The 21,389-nt window shown below is 49.6% G+C and overlaps 1 protein-coding gene across 1 annotated transcript in view; it reads right to left on the bottom strand.

The window, feature by feature from the left end:
* Positions 1–21,389, bottom strand: part of LOC119181914 (BBSome complex member BBS2) — a 163,729-nt gene that overhangs the window by 9,424 nt on the left and 132,916 nt on the right. Inside the window, exon 13 of the mRNA XM_075876066.1 lies at positions 11,884–11,996. Within this exon, the coding sequence (XP_075732181.1) occupies positions 11,884–11,996 (113 nt within the window). The remainder of the gene's footprint in view (positions 1–11,883; positions 11,997–21,389) is intronic.

The raw sequence follows: 21,389 nt of genomic DNA, 5'->3' as shown, positions 1-21,389 counted from the left end.
CAAGCGAACGGCCATTGCGAAACTAGTACATCAGGCGAGCCAGTCCAGGACTTAAAAGGTAATCATGCAGTAGCTTGTGGAAAAATATCTCCCGCTGAAACAACCAGGGGAGAGCGATGAACACATAGAGTACTTAAGGACCACCGCGTGAAGAAATGGACCGTGATTTCACTGAGGGTGAAATGCGAGCTGCCCTCCATGGTCTTTTCAGCAGATCAGCAGCCGGACCCGACGGCATTAGTACTAACAAACTGTTAATGAATCTAGACGATGACTCTATCACTTTCTTGATGGATCACTTCACCGAGTTATGGAAAAAAGGAGAATTTCCAGAGGAATGGAAGCGAGCCAATACTATTCTCAAACCCAAACCAGGTAAACCACTCAGCCTGGATAACCTCAGTGTAATCTCACTTACGTCATGCCTAGGTAAAGCTATGGAACACGTCATTCTCAACAGACTCACGCGCTGCGTTGAACAACATGACATACTCGCAATAACATGATCGGTTTCCATCCCGGGCTGTCGACTCAGAACACCATGCTCCTGATCAAGCACCAGCCCATACAGGTTAGCCCAGTGCATACGAGAGCGCTTTTAGGTCTCGACGTCGAAAAAGCTTTTAACCGCATAGAACATAAGGCCATCCTCGAGGTCCTATCCATGCCGGGTCTGGGCGAGAGGCTTTTCCGCATAGTCAAGTCATTTCTTAGTGGTAGACAAGTGAGTCTCACTCTAGGAGAACTAAAATCTAAGTTGGGGGCACTAGGCAACAGAGGCACCCCACAAGGAGCTGTGCTCTCACCCATGTTATATAATTTAGCAATAACCAGAGTTGTGAGAGATTTGGAGCGGATAGAAGGTAAACACTTCACAATATATGCCCACGATATAACCGTATGGAGCGCCAACGTAAACATAGGCCAAAAAGAGACTAGACTTCAGGAGAGTGTAGACATCGAGAGCATGCAAAGAGGCAAAGCTGCTGGTGAGGATCAGGTCTGCTGAAACATCAGATCAGATCTGCTGAACATGAGATCTGCTGAAAAATGGAGGACAGATTGTGTTAGAAAAACTAGCCACCCTGTTTACGAGGTGTCTCCTGACGGGAAGAATACCAGAGTCTTGGAAGAATGCTATCATCATCTTAATACATAAGAAAGGAGATGACAAGGACTTGAAGAATTACAGGCCGATCAGCTTGCTCTCTGTAGTATACAAGCTATTCACAAAGGTAATTGCTAACAGAGTAAAGAAAACATTAGAATTCAATCAACCAAAGGAACAAGCAGGATTTCGAACAGGCTACTCAACAATTGATCACATTCATACTATCAATCGGGTAATAGAGAAATGCTCCGAATATAACCAACCACCATACATAGCCTTCATAGATTATGAGAAGGCGTTTGATTCAGTAGAAATATCAGTTGTCATGCAGACACTGTGGAATCAACGTGTCGATGAATTATATATAAACATCCTGCAAGAAATCTACAGGGCATCAACTGCTACCATAGTGCTTCATAAAGAAAACAACAGAATACCAATCAAGAAGGGTGTAAGGCAGGGGGACACAATCTCCCCAATGCTGTTTACCGCATGCTTACAGGAGGTTTTCAGAAGCCTAGAATGGGTACAGTTAGGGATAAGATTTAATGGCGAGTACCTTAGGAACCTTCGATTCCCCGATGACATTGCATTGCTGAGTAACTCAGGGGAAGAATTGCAACTCATGATTACGGAGTTAGACAAGGAGAGCAGAAAGGTGGGTCTTAAAATCAATCTGCAGAAAACGAAAGTAATGTACAACAACCTCGGAAGAGAGGAGCGCTTCGAGATGGGTAATGGTGCACTTCAAGTTGTAAAAGACTATGTCTATAGGGCAGGTAATAACCGCGGAGCCGAACCACGAAATTGAAGTAACTAGAAGAATATGAATGGGGTCGAGCAGATTTGGCAAGCACTCAAATTATGACAGGTAGATTGCCACTATCCCTCAAGAGGAAGGTATATAACAGTTGTATCTTGCCGGTACTTAGCTACGGAGCAGAAACCTGGAAACTTACAAAGAGGGTTCAGCTTAAATTGAGGACGACACAGCGAGCAATGGAAAGAAAAAATGATAGGTGTAACCTTAAGAGACAAGAAGAGAGCAGAGTGGATTAGGCAACAAACGGGAGTTAAGGATATCATAGTTGAAATCAAGAAGAGGAAATGTACATGGGCCGGGCATGTAGCGTGTAGACAGGATAACCGCTGGTCATTAAGGGTAACTAACTGGATTCCCAAAGAAGGCAAGTGGGTTAGGGGGAGACAGAAGGTTAGGTGAGCAGATGAGATTAAGAAATTAGGAGATATAAATTGGTAGCAGCAAGCACAGGACCGAGTTAACTGGCGGAACATGGGAAAGGCTTTTGTCCTGCAGTGAACGTAGTCAGGCTGATGATGATGATGAGACATTGTGGAAAGCACTCTTGGCGAAATGGGGCTAAAGTGTCTGGCGGCGAAGTCAAAACTTTTGGTTATAAAAAATTGAGGTGGAGTCGAAGACCCATGGGCTATGTCCCAGGTGAGGAACCCAAGATTATCTTGCGCTGTCAGGATGGATCCGCGATCAAGCAGGTAAAAAAAAAAAATTCTAGGCTTCTACATAGAAGCGGGAGGTAGCAACCTCACTGCCTGATTCAGCATATTTCTGAAAAAAACTGACCAAGTACTCGGGCTTCTCAAGAGAATCACCAACCGACACAGGGGCGTTGGTGAGGACAGCTCTCTAAGGCTACTGCACGCCTTCGCTCTCTGTCACTTCACCTACGTGGCAGGTCTCCTCCAATGGTCGCAGGCCGAGCTGAACAAGCTGAACACCATTATCAGAAAGTTAGTCAAGGCTGCCCTAGGTATACCCAACAGTGCGTCGAACGAGAAACTCATGAGCTTAGGCGTGCACAATACTATGCAAGAAATGGCTGAAGTGCAACAGACGGCGAAGCAGGAAAGACTAACGAGGACATGTGCGGGTAGGCTGATACACAGGGCAATCGGATCAGTCCCCAATAGATCGAAGAACCCGAAGGAGGTCGAGGTTGAACTGAACGCGAATCTAAGAGACGTGATCAGAACCACTGCCCTGCCGGGAAACATGCATCCGGAACACAATGTCAGCAGGCGAAAAGCGAGAACGAAAGCTTAATTGATATAAATCGAACAGGTAGGACAATAGGTGGTCGTCGTGAACGCAGCCTGGGTGAAAGGCCAAGAGGCCTACACGGCTGTGGTGGTCGACAGCCAGGGAGAGGTACGGGACACCCTGACTATACTCACTAAGGATTCCACGGTTGCGGAACAAGCCGCGATTGCTAGCTATCAGGAACAGAAAATGGTCATACGTCTACAGTGACTCCAAAGCAGCAATTACTAGCTTCAACAAGGGCTATGTTGCTGGGACTGTGGGTAAACTTATGAAAAAAGTCAATCCTATTGATACTGAAATTCGATGGTTTTCTGCTCATATGGGACAAGTGGACGAAACTCAGGTCATCCTCAATCAGGTGACGAATGACCTGGCATGAGGACTCGCTTGCCGTGCCGGTCAGACCTGATCTTATGCCCACTACCATTCCGGGGGCTCTAAAGATAATTTAATCACTTACAACGACATCACAAAATATTATTACTTGGGGCATAGGCAATTCCCACTGCCACACGCAAAATTGAATAGGGCTCAGGCAATCACGCTACGTTTACTGCAAACTGAAACTTACCCAACTCCGCATTTTCTACATAAAATTCTCCCTGACAGTGAAATCAAAACAAGTGTGACGCGTGCGATGGCATCGTTGGAATCAGACACATGCTGGTGGGTTGTCCCGTGACTCTCGCCGACCCCGAAGAACAATGCTTTTACTGGCAGACGATGGTGCGAAGTGTGTCTTATCAAGGCCAACTGCGGGCAGTTCAAAAGGTCCACGATGACGCCACAAGGCTCGGCCTGACGGTACCGACGTGGACGCGGCCCACCTCGGTCTGAAAAGACCAAGCTTCAGAACACAAATAAAGTTTTGTGAATGAATGAATGATTGAATCATCCTCTGTAGCCGGTGATTCAATCGTTGACCTTAAAAACAGTCGGCGTGAAAGTGTTGCCTTTCGGACTTGTAAACTACGTCCATGTCGCACTCTTGGAGTCGTAAGCTCTATCGTGCTAAACGTCTAGATCGGTCTTTCACGCCAAAGAGAGTGATGGTCGCTTACGACTTCGAAAGCGCAACCATATAAGTACGGACGGAACTTCGCAACTGCCCAAAGGACAGCCAAACACTCCTTCTCCGTTGTTGAGTAGTTGGACTTGGCACGTGTCAATGTTCTGCTAGCGTCGGCAACCTCTCTCTCCACACCATCTTGGCATTGGACAAGAACAGCACCTAGGCCCACATTGCTGGCAACTGTATGGATGGCTCTTGGTGCATTCTCGTCGAAGTGAGCGAGGAGAGGTGGAGTTTGTAGACGCTGTCGCAGCTCGTTAAACGAAGCTTCTTGCTCTTCACCCCATACAAATGCGACGTCTTTTCTTGTAACGCGGGTGAGTGGAGAGATGATGTTTGCAAAGTCTGCTATAAATCACAGGTAGTAGGCGCAGAGACCCAGAAAATGCCTTATTGCTTTCTTATCAACAGGCCTTGCGAACTTTTATCTGGGTCAGTTTTAGCTGGGTCACGCCTCACACCTTCGCGACTGACGACGTGTCCCAGGAACTGGAGTTCTTCAAAGCCGAAGTGGCATTTTCCCGGTTTTAGCGCGAGTCCAGCAGACCGTATGGCTTGAAGGACTGACAGTAGCCGCTTTACATGCTCTTCAAACGTGGCCGAAAAAACAATCACATTGTCAAGGTACACAAGGCATGTTTTCCATTTCAGGCTGAACATAATGGTATCTATTAGTCTCTGAAACGTGGCTGGGGCTGAGCATAGACCAAAAGAAAGGACTTCGAATTCATAAAGCCCGTCTGGCGTCATGCAGGTGATCTTTGCTCGGTCGCGCTCATCTATTTCTATTTGCCAATGTCCACTTTTAAGGTCCATTGACGAGAAGTAGCGCGCATGCCGTAGCCTGTCCAAAAAATCACTGATCCGTGGTAAGAGAAAAACGTATTTTTTCGTATCGTGGTTCAGCTTACGATAATCGATGCAGAAACGCCATCTGCCATCTTTCTTTTTCACGAGTACCACTGGTGATGCCCAAGGACTTTTTGATGGTTGGATTATTTCATCCTTTAGCATCTTCTTGACTTGCTGCTGGATTACCTTCCATTCTTTCTGAGCAACGCAATATGGGTTCTGTCAGATTGGTCTTGTTGTGTCTTCTGTAATGATGCGATGCTTAGTAGGAGGCGTTCGACCACGACCTGCTATATAAACTTCCGACCTGCTCATGGTGTCGCTCCCCCTGTCGTGAGATTTGCTTTTGCTTGTTTAGTTTTTTTTGTTCTCGAAACGACCACAGCACGCCGTGACGCCACCGCCAACTCCCATCGTGTTAGCGGCCACTTCATTCTCCGTACGCTCCCAGTCGCCGCCAACACAGAGTCTGAAGTTTGCTACGTGCGATAGATGCTCCTTTGTGAAGCTGTTGCGTGTAATCAGTTGCTATACATAGTCGGCAACATCGTCAAGGGACGTCAGCAGTATAATACCATTTTCTGCGATGGTATACTGCTGCGTTCCTTAGTGCAAGTCCAACGGGCGACTTTTTAGGAAGGGCAACGCAAGTTGCCCTTTCTAGAGAACGACGTCAGTGTCGGCCGCGCTAGTGGTGGGTGATTGGGAGAATGAGCATTTGGGTACATTTTGGAAGTGAAGTAAACTATATTTTGAACGTTTGTTCTGTATGACCCTTCATGTGGAGTGTCTTTGCATTCAGAGAAAACCCACGACAGGCTTGTTATATACAGCCTCAAAGTTTGGTGTCGCCACCCCTTTAAATGATGCTTTAAACTCGAGCAGTTGCATAAAATAGTTTGCCATCTGCCCCCCTCACACCAAATTCCACTTCAGAACAGCCTTTTTCCTGCCACTAAAATTTGAATGTCTATTTCATCACTGATTATGACTGCACATTCAATGTTGGAATTGTTAACTGGAATGTGCCGGCCAAATACAGGTGTTTCAGTGTATGCTGAGTGAAATAAACTCATTTAAATTGTGAATTTGCTTCTTGATTGAGCTTCTTGCAGTGGGAAAGCTCTCACAGGTACCAGCAATAGCCTCCGAGGAATACACATTTGTATCTTCAGCACCAAGCATGAAGTTTATGAACTTGTGTAGTAGTGAAATATATATGGGATTTGTCTAGTGAATTGCCAGGGAAAATGTGTAAACAGCATTAAAATTTTGTTCTTCGAAATTATTGCCAAACAGGCCTTCAGGATGCATTATGTGCATGATGTCAACCAAGAAATTTGGAAATGCGGCCTTTGATCAAAAACAGAGCATGCATTGTAGGTGTTGCTGTGTAGGTTAACATAGTTTTGCAAACTGTAAAACTTGTTAGCAGATATGAAATTTCGTGAAACAAGAAAGTGATATTGCAAAGTGGATAGCCGCAATACATGAAATGATAAGGAGAGCAACTGATTAAGTTAGGTTTGTCTCGTAATGCTTTTATATGAAGCATATCTTCAAGACGGTGTACCAGCAGTCGTGAGAAAGCGTGGTGGCCCCGCCGATGCAAGATATGTGGTAATTTTATTGAAGGCACATCAACGTATCAGCTGACTGTAACCGCGATGACTAAATTTAGATGGTGGAGGTTTTGAAAATACTGTTGACACGAACTCTCGTTGTAGCGGCAAGCCGCTACGTTGCTAAAACTTTGACATGTGCAAAGGCCGCACGTTTTCTTGACTCTTTCAGTACTATTCGACGCAGAACCAGAAAGCCACTAGGAAAGAGGGGAGAGGAAGGGAATTTGAACCCCCTACACCATGAAATGTTCTGGTAATTCAACTTTTCAGGGTATACTAAAATAGTTACCGGCAATCACAGCGACCACCAATTGCCAAAGTTAGGCGTTCTGCTGCACACGACAACCCCTCAAATAAAAAAAGAAATCATGAGTAACCTTGCGCCAATATTTTACAGTTGGCAAAGCGGAACATAGCGTGTCTCTACAAATGCGCACTGTAGATTTCACCTTTTCGGGTATGAGGTCTCAAAGCTAGTTCAAGTCTAATGTAGTCGGGTGAGAACTGCACCGCCTAAAAGTAGTAGCTGTGCTAAGGAGCATTTAATATATATATATATATATATATATATATATATATATATATATATATATATATATATATATATATATATATACCTTCGAATAATGCGTTCGAGCATCGAACGCGTTATTCGAACTGACTATCTACTGATCTTATCACCGTGCAAAGAAAAGCAAACTCATGTTCCTGAAAGATGCCCATCTGACCAACGCTAGCAACAAAACGAGCAATCTCAACAAAGGCAACTCCACGAACTCCAGGAACTATAACGAACGCACCAACAAAAACGACGACGCAAAGCAAGCCTCTTAGAACAAATTCAAGAAGCGAGGCATTTTCGCATAAGTGATCGGTGTCAGAAATGCATTTGTCACAAAAGATCAAGACTGCGCCTAAGATTACAGCTCCGAAACCTCAGGAAAACCAAACAAGACAAGAAGTCGCCAGTTTTGCCACGCAAGGGTTCAGACATCATACCATTAGTTTACGACGAGCACGCATGCAGAAAGGACAGCAACACCGAAGAGCGATCTACTGCAAGGCCTTCAAACGGCGTCCACTCCACGTAATAATGGCAGCTATTTCATCAGTTTCTACGCTCAAGGTGTACTTGTGTTTTCCAGAACGTTTAACAGTCAGCCTCCCCCACCAGAGCTGTACTAACCCCGGATTGCTGCCCTCTCCTGTGAAATCATTGTGCGACGTTACGGAACTTCAATCTGATGTGGAACTACAGCCCATTTGAACATTGTGTGTGTGTGTTCTAATACTGCTTGTTCGTCATGCATTGTAATATGCAACGCGCGCATTTTTTCGGAGGGACGGGGAATCGTGTAACTTAAAAAGGTAGCGATGGTTAGGAGCTAGAAGAAGTAAATGAGGAAGAAATGAGAATAGACTAAACATGGCAACATGGCGTATGAGCCAGGCCACGTCTCCCAGTCATCATAGCGTCACACACACACACACACACACACACACACACACACACACACACGCACACGCACACACACACACACACATATGTGTGTGTGTGTGTGTGTGCGTGTGCGTGTGTGTGTGTTTGTGTGTGTGTGTGTGTTTGTGCGTGCGTGCGTGTGTGTGTGTGTGTTTCTGTGTACATTTACAAGGAAGGTTAATTTCTGAAAGCAAGATGCACCAGTGCCTGCCTACACTTTTGACGCCTATAAATAGAACTATGCAAAACATCGTCATAAACTTGCTCGCTTGTACTGGCGTTATGCCAATACTATATTTTGAAAGGAGCACAATTTAAGCTGTTGATACAAAATGAGAACTGGTTACAATGAATTTACGCAGATTAACAGACGGGCTATATATGCAGTTGGCACTTTTTAATACGTTTGAGTGTTCTTTTAGTAAGTTTAGTATGTAATAAGCCTTTCGGAAAGCAATAATTTTTATCTTCCACAGAAGTGGCATGATAAAAAAGAGTCGTCACCAATTAATGTTGTGACGTTACTTACACTCGGGTTTCACGTGAAACAATCGAGTGCATATAGGCTCATATGAGGAACACTGTGCTCTGGATTTCGTAGAAACTGCTGACAAAACGAGCAAATGATTTAATCATAGTTTTGATATTTCTCCTTTCTTTGTGGGTCGTCAGTAGCCACCTATGATGTAACGCAGCTCGAAGCGCTGACTGGGTAAGGAGCTAGGCGGATCCGTGCAAATTTTGATTGACATTTTTTTTACTAGGTCGGCAGGCTCTTGAAACAGTGAATGTATCGACGCAATTTCGGCGTTCCTGCATATTTACCCGTGCATCGTGGCGCGTAACAGGTGCGTCCACTGATAAAGGCTCAGAAACGCATTAAACGCGCTGAAAACGAGCAATTACACGCTTTCGCAGGCTCGGGCAGGCGCGCTCCCAATGCAGACGCTTTCGCGATCTTCAGTACCATGGAACTATACAACTCCGCTGCTACTGTCACCCGCCGAAGAATCAGCCGAGACGCGGTGCGGCCGCCTCGTTCACTACACTGCCCCTTTCTAGTACACTGTAGCTTGGTGAACCAAAACGAGCCGGGGATGGTGAGCGCGTCCGGAAGGTAGCAGAGCCTTCCCGCCGGCCAGCCTGGTCGTCGTCGATGGGGGCACGGCTTTCGTCGAACTGTCTGGTGTAGCGGTAGGTGCACTCCAGCGGTATTCAGCTCGGTGATGTGGGCAAAACGGTAAATGTGCCCTGGCTCTCCACAGTTGTAGCTAAGTGGTCGGCGATCCGCAGTGCGCCATATGCCGGTCTTTTGCATATAGGGTCCCCTGACAGAATCCTGCTTCTGGGGTCCACAGAATAGGGCTCGAGGTACTGCGGCGCTGGTATGGGCGTGGGTCGATGAACAGCGTCTGCATAGCTGTATCTGTTCGGCTGGTAGGATACTTCTGGAGTTAATGGACCACGCACAGCGTCTGCGTAGGTATACGGGTTTGTATGGTACGGCGGAGGGGAATATTGCTGAGGAGAGGCAAACGCTTGTCGAAGTTCATAGCGAACGACTTCAGCGACGGAGGCCTGCGGGGGCGCCTGTGACTGCAATGTGTACTTTGCGTTCTCCTTCGCAATCTCCTCACGCACGATCTGTCGAATCAGGTGGCGTAGAGAAAACTCGTCGTTTCCGGTAAGTGCTGCTGAACTGCAGCTGCGCCGGTGGCCGGGCGATCAGACTGTCGTTACCGATGCTGCAGTGCACGCTCTATTGTGGTGGCCTCCCTGATGAACTTGTCCACTGATGTTGGCGGATTGCGCACAAGACCAATAAATAGCTGCTCTTTGACGCCCCTCCTGAGATGGCTTAGCTTTTGAGCCTCGGGCATGTTGGTGTCCGCGTGGTGGCACAGATGCATTATATCCTCAGCAAACATGGCGACGTTTTCCTGCAGCTGTTGGGTGCGTCCTTCAAGAAGGCGTTGTGCGTTTTCGCGTCGGTCCGCGTTACCAAAGGTGTCAAGAAACTGACGACAAAACTCCTCCCATGTCGTCAATGTTGCCTCGTGGTTTACCTACCACGTCTTTGTGCCGTCTTCAAAGGCGAAGCGTACGTGGAAGAGCTTTTCATCGATATTCCAGTTGTTTGATTTAGCTACCCTTTCAAACGGCTCAAGCCAGTCTTGCGCATCTTCGTTCGGCCGGCCATGAAATGGTTCAGGAATGCGCATATTCTGGACCGTCACCTGTGCAGGACTCATTGAAAATGCCATTTCTTGAGTAGGGGTGGCTGTCAGAAGTGTTGATCCTTCTGAAAGGCCAAATTCTGGTTCAAGACCTTGAAGTTGACGACTTGAGCGATGCACAGGCGTCTCTACGCGTGGCTGTTTCGTAGGGCTGGACTCGGGGATTCTCACAGGGGTGCCAATCATGTGGTGGTAGTACCCCGCAACTCTACCAGTGTTACGGGTTATAAAATACGGAGGGTTAATTAAAAAACACGGACAGTAGAATTCGTAGAGACCTCTCAAAAGAAGGCCGCTAAGATGATTGTCGTCTTCTTCACTCGCCTGCGCTGCGCCTCTCGAGCGAATCCGCGATCTTCGTTGTCGTCGCTACCTCGCCGCTAGACGCAGCTATGCACGCGGCAATATGCTTTCAATATTTTTTTTTGCCAATTGCTGTTTGCAGTAAGGTAAAAGAGATAACAACACACAGACACAATAGAAGGTAACCAAACTTGGATGCGTGTGTGTCACATCTTTAACCTATTTAAATAGTTACCGAGTAGCCCAAGAAGATGCTAATTGAAGGTGCTAACGCGGCTGGCGTGGACCGCAGTTTTTTTATGTAACTCCAGCTGCTAATGTCGCTTAAAAAAATTCCCGCATATCCACAAAATGAATCATAAAAAAGCTTGCTCAAGAGGTCAAATTCGGTAAAACGTGAATCCTCTGTATATATGATCAATCATCATCATATAAAGACGCGACACGAGAGTCGTTGCTGTAATTGATATACACGTCATATACACAATGTTTATTATTTGCATATCAATGTACTATATACCCGACAACTCTCAGCACCACACTCATACACAACGATAAGTCCATGCGGTGCATTCAGCTGATAAGTGCTTCTAGGTATTGTTCTATGTTTGGGCAAACACAACTTGTGCTGGTGGGGTGCCTGTGGTTTAGAATAAATATTTCAAATTTTCCTGTTTGTTTAGACAGTGCACAATTACTTTAGATGCTGGATTTGACGTGGCGCAGGACTTTAAATAATTATGAATTCCAAGAATATATTATGTTTCCTTAGTGTAAAACCGCCTCGTTAAAGAAGTGCATGGCGAAAAGTTAGAAACAGTGCACAAAAGAATTCTTGCAACCTTTAAGAGTCTAAAAACTTCCGTAGTAAAAAGGTCACAAAAAATAGCAAGTGTGCAAGAAAGTTAGTAACAGCTCCTGTTACTAAATCTATGCTTGTGCTTACAAGCTTTCCAGTTTTTTTTAGAGTGCACACTTAAGGTACAGTGGTTCGGCCATGTTTTAAAACACTGTTTCAAAATCGGTTTCAAAACACTGCATGCTTTGCTACTCCCTTTTGCACTCTGAGTTAACGTGGTAAGATGCGGCATTTTTTCTCAAACCTCCTTGGGATACCCACTAATCTCGCAGCAGGCGGCAGTCCTCGGCGCGCAGCAGCAGGCCACGCACTATGCTCGCTGTGTCAGCCATGTTGGCCGAGATGGTGAGCCGCGCTGACTCGTGCTCCCGAACCTGTGTAACGGTGAAATCGCGTTTCAAGAATGTACAGGTGTAAATATGCAAGAATTATATACTGTACCACGGCGTTGGTCAAGCCGATGCTATACAGACAATTTGACCGAGGTACCGAAATAAGTTCCTCCAAACGGGGGGAACGTTTTGCAGGAACGTGTAAAAACTGCTTAAGGTTGCAATTCATGCTCGCGTTTACGTCAAATTCATCATTATGACCATTCTCAGCCTGTCCAGTGCGGCCTTCTCCCAGTGATCTCCAGTTTACCAGTCTATCCTGCGCGAGCTAATTCCATTTTATTCCTGCAAACTTATGTTGAATTCCAATGGCAGATCCAGATCAAGTTTTTCTGCTCTGAGCGGAGCAATCACATTCCACTGGCAGATTGGGAGCGTGAATTGTGTGTTCCAATGGCAGATTGAGAGCAACCGCAGATCACGAATTGCTCCGTGGAGCAAGAATTCTTGCTCCACCGAAATCGGCGGATTTGACCGGAAGTTCAAGTGACGTACTCTGTGCGCCGGCATTTCATCCAATCACCGATGGACGCTCGGAAAACGCTTTGCACTCTCTCGCACCCTCATGTGCTCTCTCGCTAGATTTCCGCTCACCAAGAGCTCCCGCCGAGACGCGTGCGTTCCAGTCGCAGATTTGGTGACAGCAATCCGGCTCGCACCTGCGCGCTTCATTCGTTCATTCGCAATCCGGCCCAGCGCTTGCGATCTGCCATTGGAATTCAACATTAATGTCGTCACTCTCTCAGCCTTTCTCTACTGCCCTCCCTTACTAGTATGGAGCCAAAATGGAGTAGAAGCATACGATTGCGAATGCTTTATAAAGGGATAAAGAGTGCTTACCAGCTCAAACGACTGTACAGGAGGGGACAAAAGAAGAGACCAGACAGAGCGCTGACAGCGCTCTGTCTCGTCTCTTCTCCTGTCCTCTCCTGTGCCGCCGTCAGCGCTCTGTCTCGTCTCTTCTGGTGTCCCCTCCAGTACCGTCGTTTGCGCTGGTAAGCACTCTTTATCATGTTATACCAACACGCCCAATCCTACTGCCTCTTGTGCTTTAAAGGGGCACTGCTGAAACCTCGTGCTATTTTTGTGCCAAAGAAGTGCTTATTTTGAAATAAAATCACGTTTTAGTGGTCCGTATTGTGTTAGCAGCCTTCAAACTGCCCGCCTCCAATGGAACTTTTCACGTCACTGTTGTCTTGCGCATATGTTGCCCTGCTTTACTGCATGGCCGCTGACACTAGTAGCAGCAGAACGAAAGTAGCGGGAGCCTCAGCAGCAACAACGATCATTTAAAAAATTCCTGTCATAGCCTCCGAGATGGCAGGCGTGCTTGGTTTAACTGGGGCCCGCTAGATGACATGACCTGTACTGTTTAACCAGGCGAAAATTGAACTTTTTATTCCACATAGTAGTAATGTCCGGCGGTTCTTTTTTCCATGAATCAAATAGAAACGAACAAGCAGCATTTTATTACGTCTCTTAATGAGCGGAAGGTTTTCTATTTAGAGGAGCTAGTTCGATTACTAGCGGTTAATAGCAGACTGACACTTTGACGTCATTAGGATCATTTTGCCATGTCCTACTGCGGCGCATCTGTTACTGAGCCGCACTGAGGTGTTCCAGCCTGCGGTCAGTGCGGCTCTGTTGGACATAGACCCGACGCCTGTCCCAGCCGCATATTTGGAATTGCTGGTCCCGCATCGCACGAAAGAGAAAAAAAGAGTGCGAGGAGGACGCCACCGCCAGAGTGAGGATTGCTCGCGCCCTATTGGTTCGCCTCTGGAGGTGACGTGCTGATGACGTGCGTGCTGGTGACGCAGTGACACTGACTAAACCAACGCCTCCTCTAGAAAGATGCCTGCCGCATGAGAAGAAAAACAGCTGCCACACCCTTTCCTTCCTTCAGTTTGAAAAGGATGGATGGATGGATGGATGGATGGATGGATGGATATGGCTGTACCCTTTAGATCGGGCGGTGGCTAGCGCCACCAAGCCGTAATACTTAATGAACTCAAAACTATATTTATTTATTTATTCCTTAAAAAGTGAGTTTGAGGATTCGTACTTTGCAGTGAAGAGTTTAATTTTCACTCGTGCCTTGACTTTAGCCACCAATCAGATAACCTCCTTCTAGTTAAGTCTACTTGCTTAAAGTCTATTTTGCCTTCCCGGTCCCTAAACCCCAGTGCTTTGAAAAACTCTGCGCCATCATCCTGAACTATAGGGTCAAGCCCTTTACAGAACATTATCAAGTGTTCGGCAGTTTCTTCTTCCTCTCCACACGCACTGCATACTGTGTCTACCCCTTCGTATTTGGCCCGATATGTCTTGGTTCGCAATACTCCCGTCCTTGCCTCAAACAGTAGAGAACTACCCCGAGTATTATCATAGATACTTTCCTTGGTAATTTCCTGCTTAAAAGTTCGATAGATCTCTAGTGCGGACTTCTTAATCATGCCCATTTTCCACATGCCAGTCTCCGTTTCCTTCACTTTCTTCTTAACCGATAGTTCTTTTTGGTTTGGCCACCTGCTGTTTTCTAAGTATTTACCAGTCAACTTCATGGTTCGCTTCCTCCATTTTGTATCGACATTCTTCATGTACAAGTAGCTGAAAACCTTCCTAGCCCAACGCTCCTCTTTCATTTTTCTCAATCGCTTCTCAAATTTTACCTTGCTGCTAGCTTCCCTGCCCTCAAATGATGTCCATCCCATATCACCTTGTACTCCCTGATTTGGTGTATTCCCGTGAGCTCCTAAAGCAAGCCTACCTATTCCACGTTGCTTAATTTCTAATCTTGCTTGAACTTCTGATCTCATGCACAAGACCGCATTGCCGAACGTCAGCCCAGGAACCATGACCCCTTTCCATATTCCTCTCACAACATGATACCTATTGTAATTCCACAGTGCCCTATTTTTCATCACTGCTGCATTCTTGTTACCTTTAGTCGTCACGTATATTTCGTGTTCGCTCAGGTACTCGGTCCCATTGCTTATCCATACGCCCAGATATTTGTATTTATCTGTTATCTCTAGCGTGACGTCCTGTATGCTAAACTCACTACCTTCGTTGTCATTGAAAATCATGACTGCTGATTTTTCCTTACTGAATCTAAAATCTAACCTATCTCCCTCATTACCGCAGATGTCCATCAATCTCTGCAAATCTTCCTTGTTGTTGGCCATTAGCACTATATCATCTGCGTACATTAATGCTGGTAGTGCCTGATCAATAAGTTTTTCTTGTTTGACTAAAGAGAGGTTGAAGCCCAGCCCACTTTCCTCTAATTTTGCCTCTAATCCTTGTAGGTACTTCATGAATAATAAAGGCGGGCGGGCGGGCGGGCGGGCGGGCGGGCGGGTGGGTGGGTGGGTGTATGGATGGATAGATGGATGGATGGATGGATGGATGGATGGATGTACCCTTTAGATCGGGCGGTGGCTAGCGCCACCAAGCCGTAATACTTAATGAACCAAAAACTAGATTTTTTAAAAGTCAGTTTGAGGATTCGCACTTTGCAGTGAAGGGTTTAATTTTCACTCGTGCCTTGACTTTAGCCACCAATAAGATAACCTCCTTCTAGTTAACCCGCTTAAAGTCTATTTTGCCCTCCCTGTCCCTAAACCCCAGTGCTTTGAAAAACTCTGCGCCATCATCCTGAACTATAGAGTGAAGCCCTTTACGGAACATTATTAAGTGTTTGGCAGTTTCTTCTTCCTCTCCACACGCACTGCATACTGTGTCTACCCCTTCGTATTTGGCCCGATATGTCTTCGTTCGCAATACTCCCGTCCTGGCCTCAAACAGTAGAGAACTACCCCGAGTATTATCATAGATCCTTTCCTTGGCAGTTTCCTGCTTAAAAGTTCGATAGATCTCTAGTGCGGACTTCTTAATCATGCCAATTCTCCACACGTCAGTCTCTGTTTCCTTCACTTTCTTCTTAACAGATAGTTCTTTTTGGTTTGGCCACCTGCTGATAGTGTTGGTCGCGAGCGCCCCCGCGCGGAGTTTGTTTAAAACTGTAGGCAGGCCAACTCTGCTGGGAGCGCGAGCCATCCCTCGGGCATCTTTCGAGAGGAAGTGATGACTAAACTTGTACTTTCGCACCTAATTTTCAGCTATGCTCCCAGCTCTGCCATTTGTGGGAATTGAGAGCGCCCTCCAACCTGGCGCCTCGTTCCCCAGCTACCGCGCGCGTGCCGACAGCGTAGCCCGGGCGCGCATAAGCACCGGCATCCGCCAAGATGGCTGCCAGGGCGCCTCTCGGTCTGGGCGAGTGGACCGTTGGCTCTGTCCCGTGCTGGCATGTCCAGGCACGCTACGCTGCTTGGGCCTACGTCACAACGCAGCGCCATTTCCCTTTTGGTGCGCATGACATCCTCGTCTCCTACGAGCTATGTTACGCCCGATAATTCGCTCGTGGTGGCAGATGCTCTCAGGCCTCCACGAGAGGTTGACGCGCTGCTTAGCAGGCGGCTTCTCGTTCGTGCGTTCGACATCGGCCCTTGTGCGGGAGTCGTCGCGCCCTAGGCAAGCGTACTTGCTCGGTCTTGCGGAGTACCCTATACGGCCTGCAATCCCGTGAGTGTCGCACTGTGCTGCATCTTGGGTTTATAAACCCGTTCTTGTTTTCCTGCCCAGTGCGTGGTTTCTGCGCCGTGTCGGAGAAAAACGACGAACCCGGCCGCAGCGTCATCGCACGCAGCGGGAGTGTAGGACGTCGCATCCTTACATGATTGAGCTTAGTAGGTAAGCCTAGTGCAAACCTATCTCCACATAACTGGCACCCAACTAGGTTTCGGCATGGCTTCAGAGCAGACCCCTTCGAGGCGCTCGTTCCTGTTCAATCCTGCGGCGACGGACTTGATCTCGTTCGAGGCGGACGGCTGCAACAGCACGGGGTACGGCCCTCTCGGCGACCCTCTGCTTTCGTTCACCGGGAGAGATCCCTTTTTCGGGGCCCCCTACAGTGATGTGAGTCGCTTGAACGAGGACCGCAGTCCTAGCCAAGCCAGTACCGGGCTGCATCAGCTGTTCGAGACACGCGCTTACAGGCCCGTCCCCGGCGCAGTCTCCGCTCGCTGACCTTTCCCCGTCAGCAGCACGGTCGACAGCTCAAATAGCCGCACCCTGTCCTTCCTACCGGGGGCACTCAGGTGTTGGGGGGAACGCACTTACTGACCCGTCGTGGTCGCGAGCACAAAGGGTTGACAAAGTCGTTCGTGAGCCTGCTCGCTTAACCGACGTCGCCACCTTCACAGACGCTCGCTGGCGTGAGACTCGCGTGGGCGACGCTTTCGACGGACGTGGGCCATCGTGCTCCGCTGTCGACCCGTTTGCCAGTCGCCTGAGGCCTCAAGCACCAGTCGGAGCGCAAACCCTACCCTCCTCCATGCCGTGTACTGGCCCTTTTCGGTCGGACGCGCATGTTGGGGAACAGGCGCGCGCACCTGTTACGGCCGCGCCCGCGTCGGAGCGGTCACCGCTGCACGCAACTGCGGCGCAACTCCTAAACGTTCTGTTGGAAACGGTGTGCTCGCAGCCTTGTGCTTTAAAGGGAGACCCCGAGTCCCCTCAGCCAAGCGTTCCGAGTAGCTTAAGGGTACCCCTGCCTGAGTACAGCGGTTATTCGGGCCGCATCAGTGCCACGGAGTACCTCGATGCGCTGCACCGCTATCAGCAGGCTACGCGGCTGAGCGACAGCGTTATGCTAGGCTCTGTTTTGCCCGTGTCGCTGACAGCCCAAGCGGCGAGGTGGTACCGGCTCGTCGGCCACCAAGCTCGCTCGATGGAGGAGTTTAGGGCGCTCTTCCGTAGCGAATTCTTTTCTCCTGAATACGAGCGCCGCATGTGTCGCGAGTTAGAGCTTCGCACACAGCATCCCGACGAATCTCTTCTCGAGTACGTTCGGGCTTTGCAGAAGCTCTACCTTCTTGCCGATCCTACGGCATCAGACGCCGAGAAGGCGGAGCGAGCCATACGCCAGACTCATCCAACCTTCGCCGCTTACCTTCGGAGCGCCCGTTATCGTCACCTAAATGAGCTGGCATCTGATGCGAAGCGTATTCAGGGCGACATTTTGGCGGCAGGAGCCTATCGGCCGCCGCCCCCGCCGTCCGCGTCTCTCGAGCCTCGTTGCGCGTGGGCTGGTCGTGACTCGTCACACTGGTGTTCCCCGAACCATGAGGCGGCCTCTGCCGCCAGAGACCGAGACGCGCTCGATGTGTCGGACCGCGCTCTGGACCCGTACTAGTACGCCCGGGTGGCCACCGTCTCCCGGCAGCGTGAACAAGAACGTAAACCCCGTGCTCCAGTGCACGAGGAGACATCTGATCGCGGAACCCCCACTGCAGCTAGCGAACAGACACCTCGTAGCTCTAAAGGATCGCCAAAATCCACCCCCCCCCCCCCTGTTGGAGGAAAAGGCGTTGTCTGCTTCCGTTGCCTTGAGCGTGGTCACACCGCGCGTGAGTGCAACGCGCCCCGACCGACACACGGGCCTGCTCGCCCGTCGGGAAACGGGATGAGCGGTCGGTGAGCCTTGCCGGCGGCTGCAGCAGTAAGAGAGCACGGGAGTGTAACACAACCTCTGGCATCGATGGCGTGTCGCGCTGGACATGACATTCCAGCCGCGCTGGCGCCGTTCATCGCCCTTACAATTGCTGGTTGAGAGTTTGCGGCCTTGCTGGATAGCTGGGCCTCTATCTCGCTGTTCGGCGAATAGCTTAGGGCTCATTTACGCGACCGCTCTGTCCGCATTCGAGCTTGCGACACTGCCTTCCACCTCGCCAGCGGTACCGCCACCTCGTGCGGCGCTGCGCGATTGGTTCTGCGTTGGGGGAATCACGAACGCCGACAGCGCTTTGTGCATCTCCCTGGTCTTTCTGTGCCTGTGATTCTCGGCCGCGACTTTCTCGCGCGCACAGGTATCGTGATTGACGTCGCAAGCGGTGGCTACAGCGACGGCCCTTCCGGCGCCCTACGGCCTTTCGCCGCACCTCCCGTGGCTTCGGCTGCCAGTAAGTCGCCGGACGCCATGAGGAAAGAGGAGGAAAGGAGACCAAGGGTTGCCCCCGCGGCCCGCGTCTCCCCCTCCGACGCCAAGACTGGTCCTTCGGCCGGCGCGTCAGAAAACGGTCCGTGTGTACAGCTTTTCCTCGAGCATAATGCTGCCGCGGTGAACGATGTCTCGGCTATGCCGATGACCCCCCGCTAACCAGCAACTCGAATGGCTCGCTGCCGCCTTTGCCGGGCAGCTTGTCGAAACGCGAGAAAGCACGCCTGTCGTCGCTGTTGACACGTTTCAGTGATACGTTCAATAACGCCCGGGTTGCACCTCTCTGGTGAGGCTCTGGATCGACATAGGTGACGCACAATCGTGGAAATGCATTCCTCGCCCCGTTAGTGCGACAAAGAGAAGAGCAATTGACCAGGCACTGGATGAGTTGATTGATTTGTGGGGTTTAACGTCCCAAAACCACCATATGATTATGAGAGACGCCGTAGTGGAGGGCTCCGGAAATTTCGACCACCTGGGGTTCTTTAACGTGCACCCAAATCTGAGCACACGGGCCTCGACATTTCCGCCTCCATCGGAAATGCAGCCGCCGCAGCCGGGATTTGAACCCGCGACCTGCGGGTCAGCAGCCGAGTACCTTAGCCACTAGACCACCGCGGCGGGGCGACTGGATGAGTTGATTGAGACCGGAGTTGTCCAACGCTCAAACAGTCCTTGGGGTTCACCGGTGGTAATGGTCCCCAAAAGAGACGGCTCTCACCGGCTCTGTGTGGAATACCGCCAGCTGAACGAGGTCATGAGCAAGGATGCTTATCCTATGCCTAACGTTGACTCGATCGTGGCTGCTCTAGGCGGTGCTTGCTACTTCAGCACCTTGGATGCTAGCCGCGATTACCTACAGGTTCAGATGGAGCAGGCTGACGCGGAGAAAACTGCGTTAACCTCTCACAGAGGTTTGTACGAATTTACCCGCACGCTGTTTTGCTGTTCTGGAGCTGCAGCTACGTTCCAGAGATTGATAGACCACGTTCTAGGGGACGATAAATGGCAACACGCCATGGCGTACCTCGACGACGTCGTCATCTCTCAAACGTTCGAAAAACACCTTCACCACTTGGGGGATGTCCTTGGGAGGTTGCGTGCCGCCGGGTTGACTTTGAACCCGAAGAAAGCCCAACTAGCGGAGACTCGCATCTCCCTATTAGGTTTTACCATTCAGAGTGGTCGTGTTCTGCCCTGCGAGGAGAAGGTATGTGCCATTGCGGAGTACCCGACGCCGGCAAACATTCAGGGCCTGAGGCGCTTTTTGGGCATGGTGAACTACTATCGACAGTTCATGCCAAACTGTGCGGCCCTCCAAGCGCTCTTGACTGCACTCTTGAAAAAGTCGGCACGATGGAGCTGGGGGCCGGAACAAGAGCGAGCCTTCAAGGCGCTTTCCGAAGCTCTAGTGGCCACAGCTGAGTTAAAGCTGCCCGACCTGAACAGGGAGTTCATTGTCCAAGCGGAGACGAGCGACCTGGGTCTCGGTGCGGTACTACTTCAGGAGCACGACGCCGTCCTCCGGCCAGTCGCCTTTGCGAGCCGGTCACTTAACGCCGCTGAGCGTAACTATAGGGTCACAGAAAGGGAATGTCTCGCTATAGTTTTTGCTCTCCGGACGTTCGACTGCTACGTCGACGGCGTGCCATTCGTGGTGGAAACGGACCACATGGCACCCACCTGGCTTAAGCGCTCGCGCGAGCCCTCGCGCCGCCTCGCGCGCTGGGCGTTGACCTTGCAGTGGTACAACTTTGTTGTGCGCTACCGGAAAGGGAGTTCGAACGTCGTGGCTGACGCTTTGTCGCGTGCCCCCGTTTCGGCGTCCGACACTTGTGTCCACCACTCCCGAAAGCAATCACATCAAGTAGACCCCGGGCCCTCTGGCTCCACAGGGTCGAAAGGCGCGAACCCCGACGGCGAAGTGACTTTCGAGTCGACAGCCTCGGGTGAAGATGCATACCTGGTAGACCCTGTCACGTCCACCGGTATCATCTTTAGCAGATAGGAGCTGCTCAAGGCACAGCAGGGCGATTTGTTTTGTCAACACATCGTTGACGTGCTCAAAGAGCTGAGCTCCCAAGCGGAGCGTGGCGGTCAAGCCGCCGAGCGCGAACAGACAGCTGGTATTGCTGTCGGCGCCGAGTGCAGTATGCAGGCTGGTATTGCTGCGGGCACATTGGATTCGTACCTGCTTGATGCCGACGGCTTTCTCCTGCGCTACGTCCCATCTGAAGAAGCTCCCCAGGAGTCTTTCAAGCGGCTGATGCCTCGCAGTCTAAGGAAAGCCACCCTAGGTTATTTCCACGACT

The sequence above is a fragment of the Rhipicephalus microplus genome, chromosome 10 (genome assembly GCF_043290135.1).
Source record: "Rhipicephalus microplus isolate Deutch F79 chromosome 10, USDA_Rmic, whole genome shotgun sequence".
Lineage (NCBI taxonomy): Eukaryota > Metazoa > Arthropoda > Arachnida > Ixodida > Ixodidae > Rhipicephalus > Rhipicephalus microplus.
This window is presented reverse-complemented; position numbering and strand designations above follow the sequence as displayed.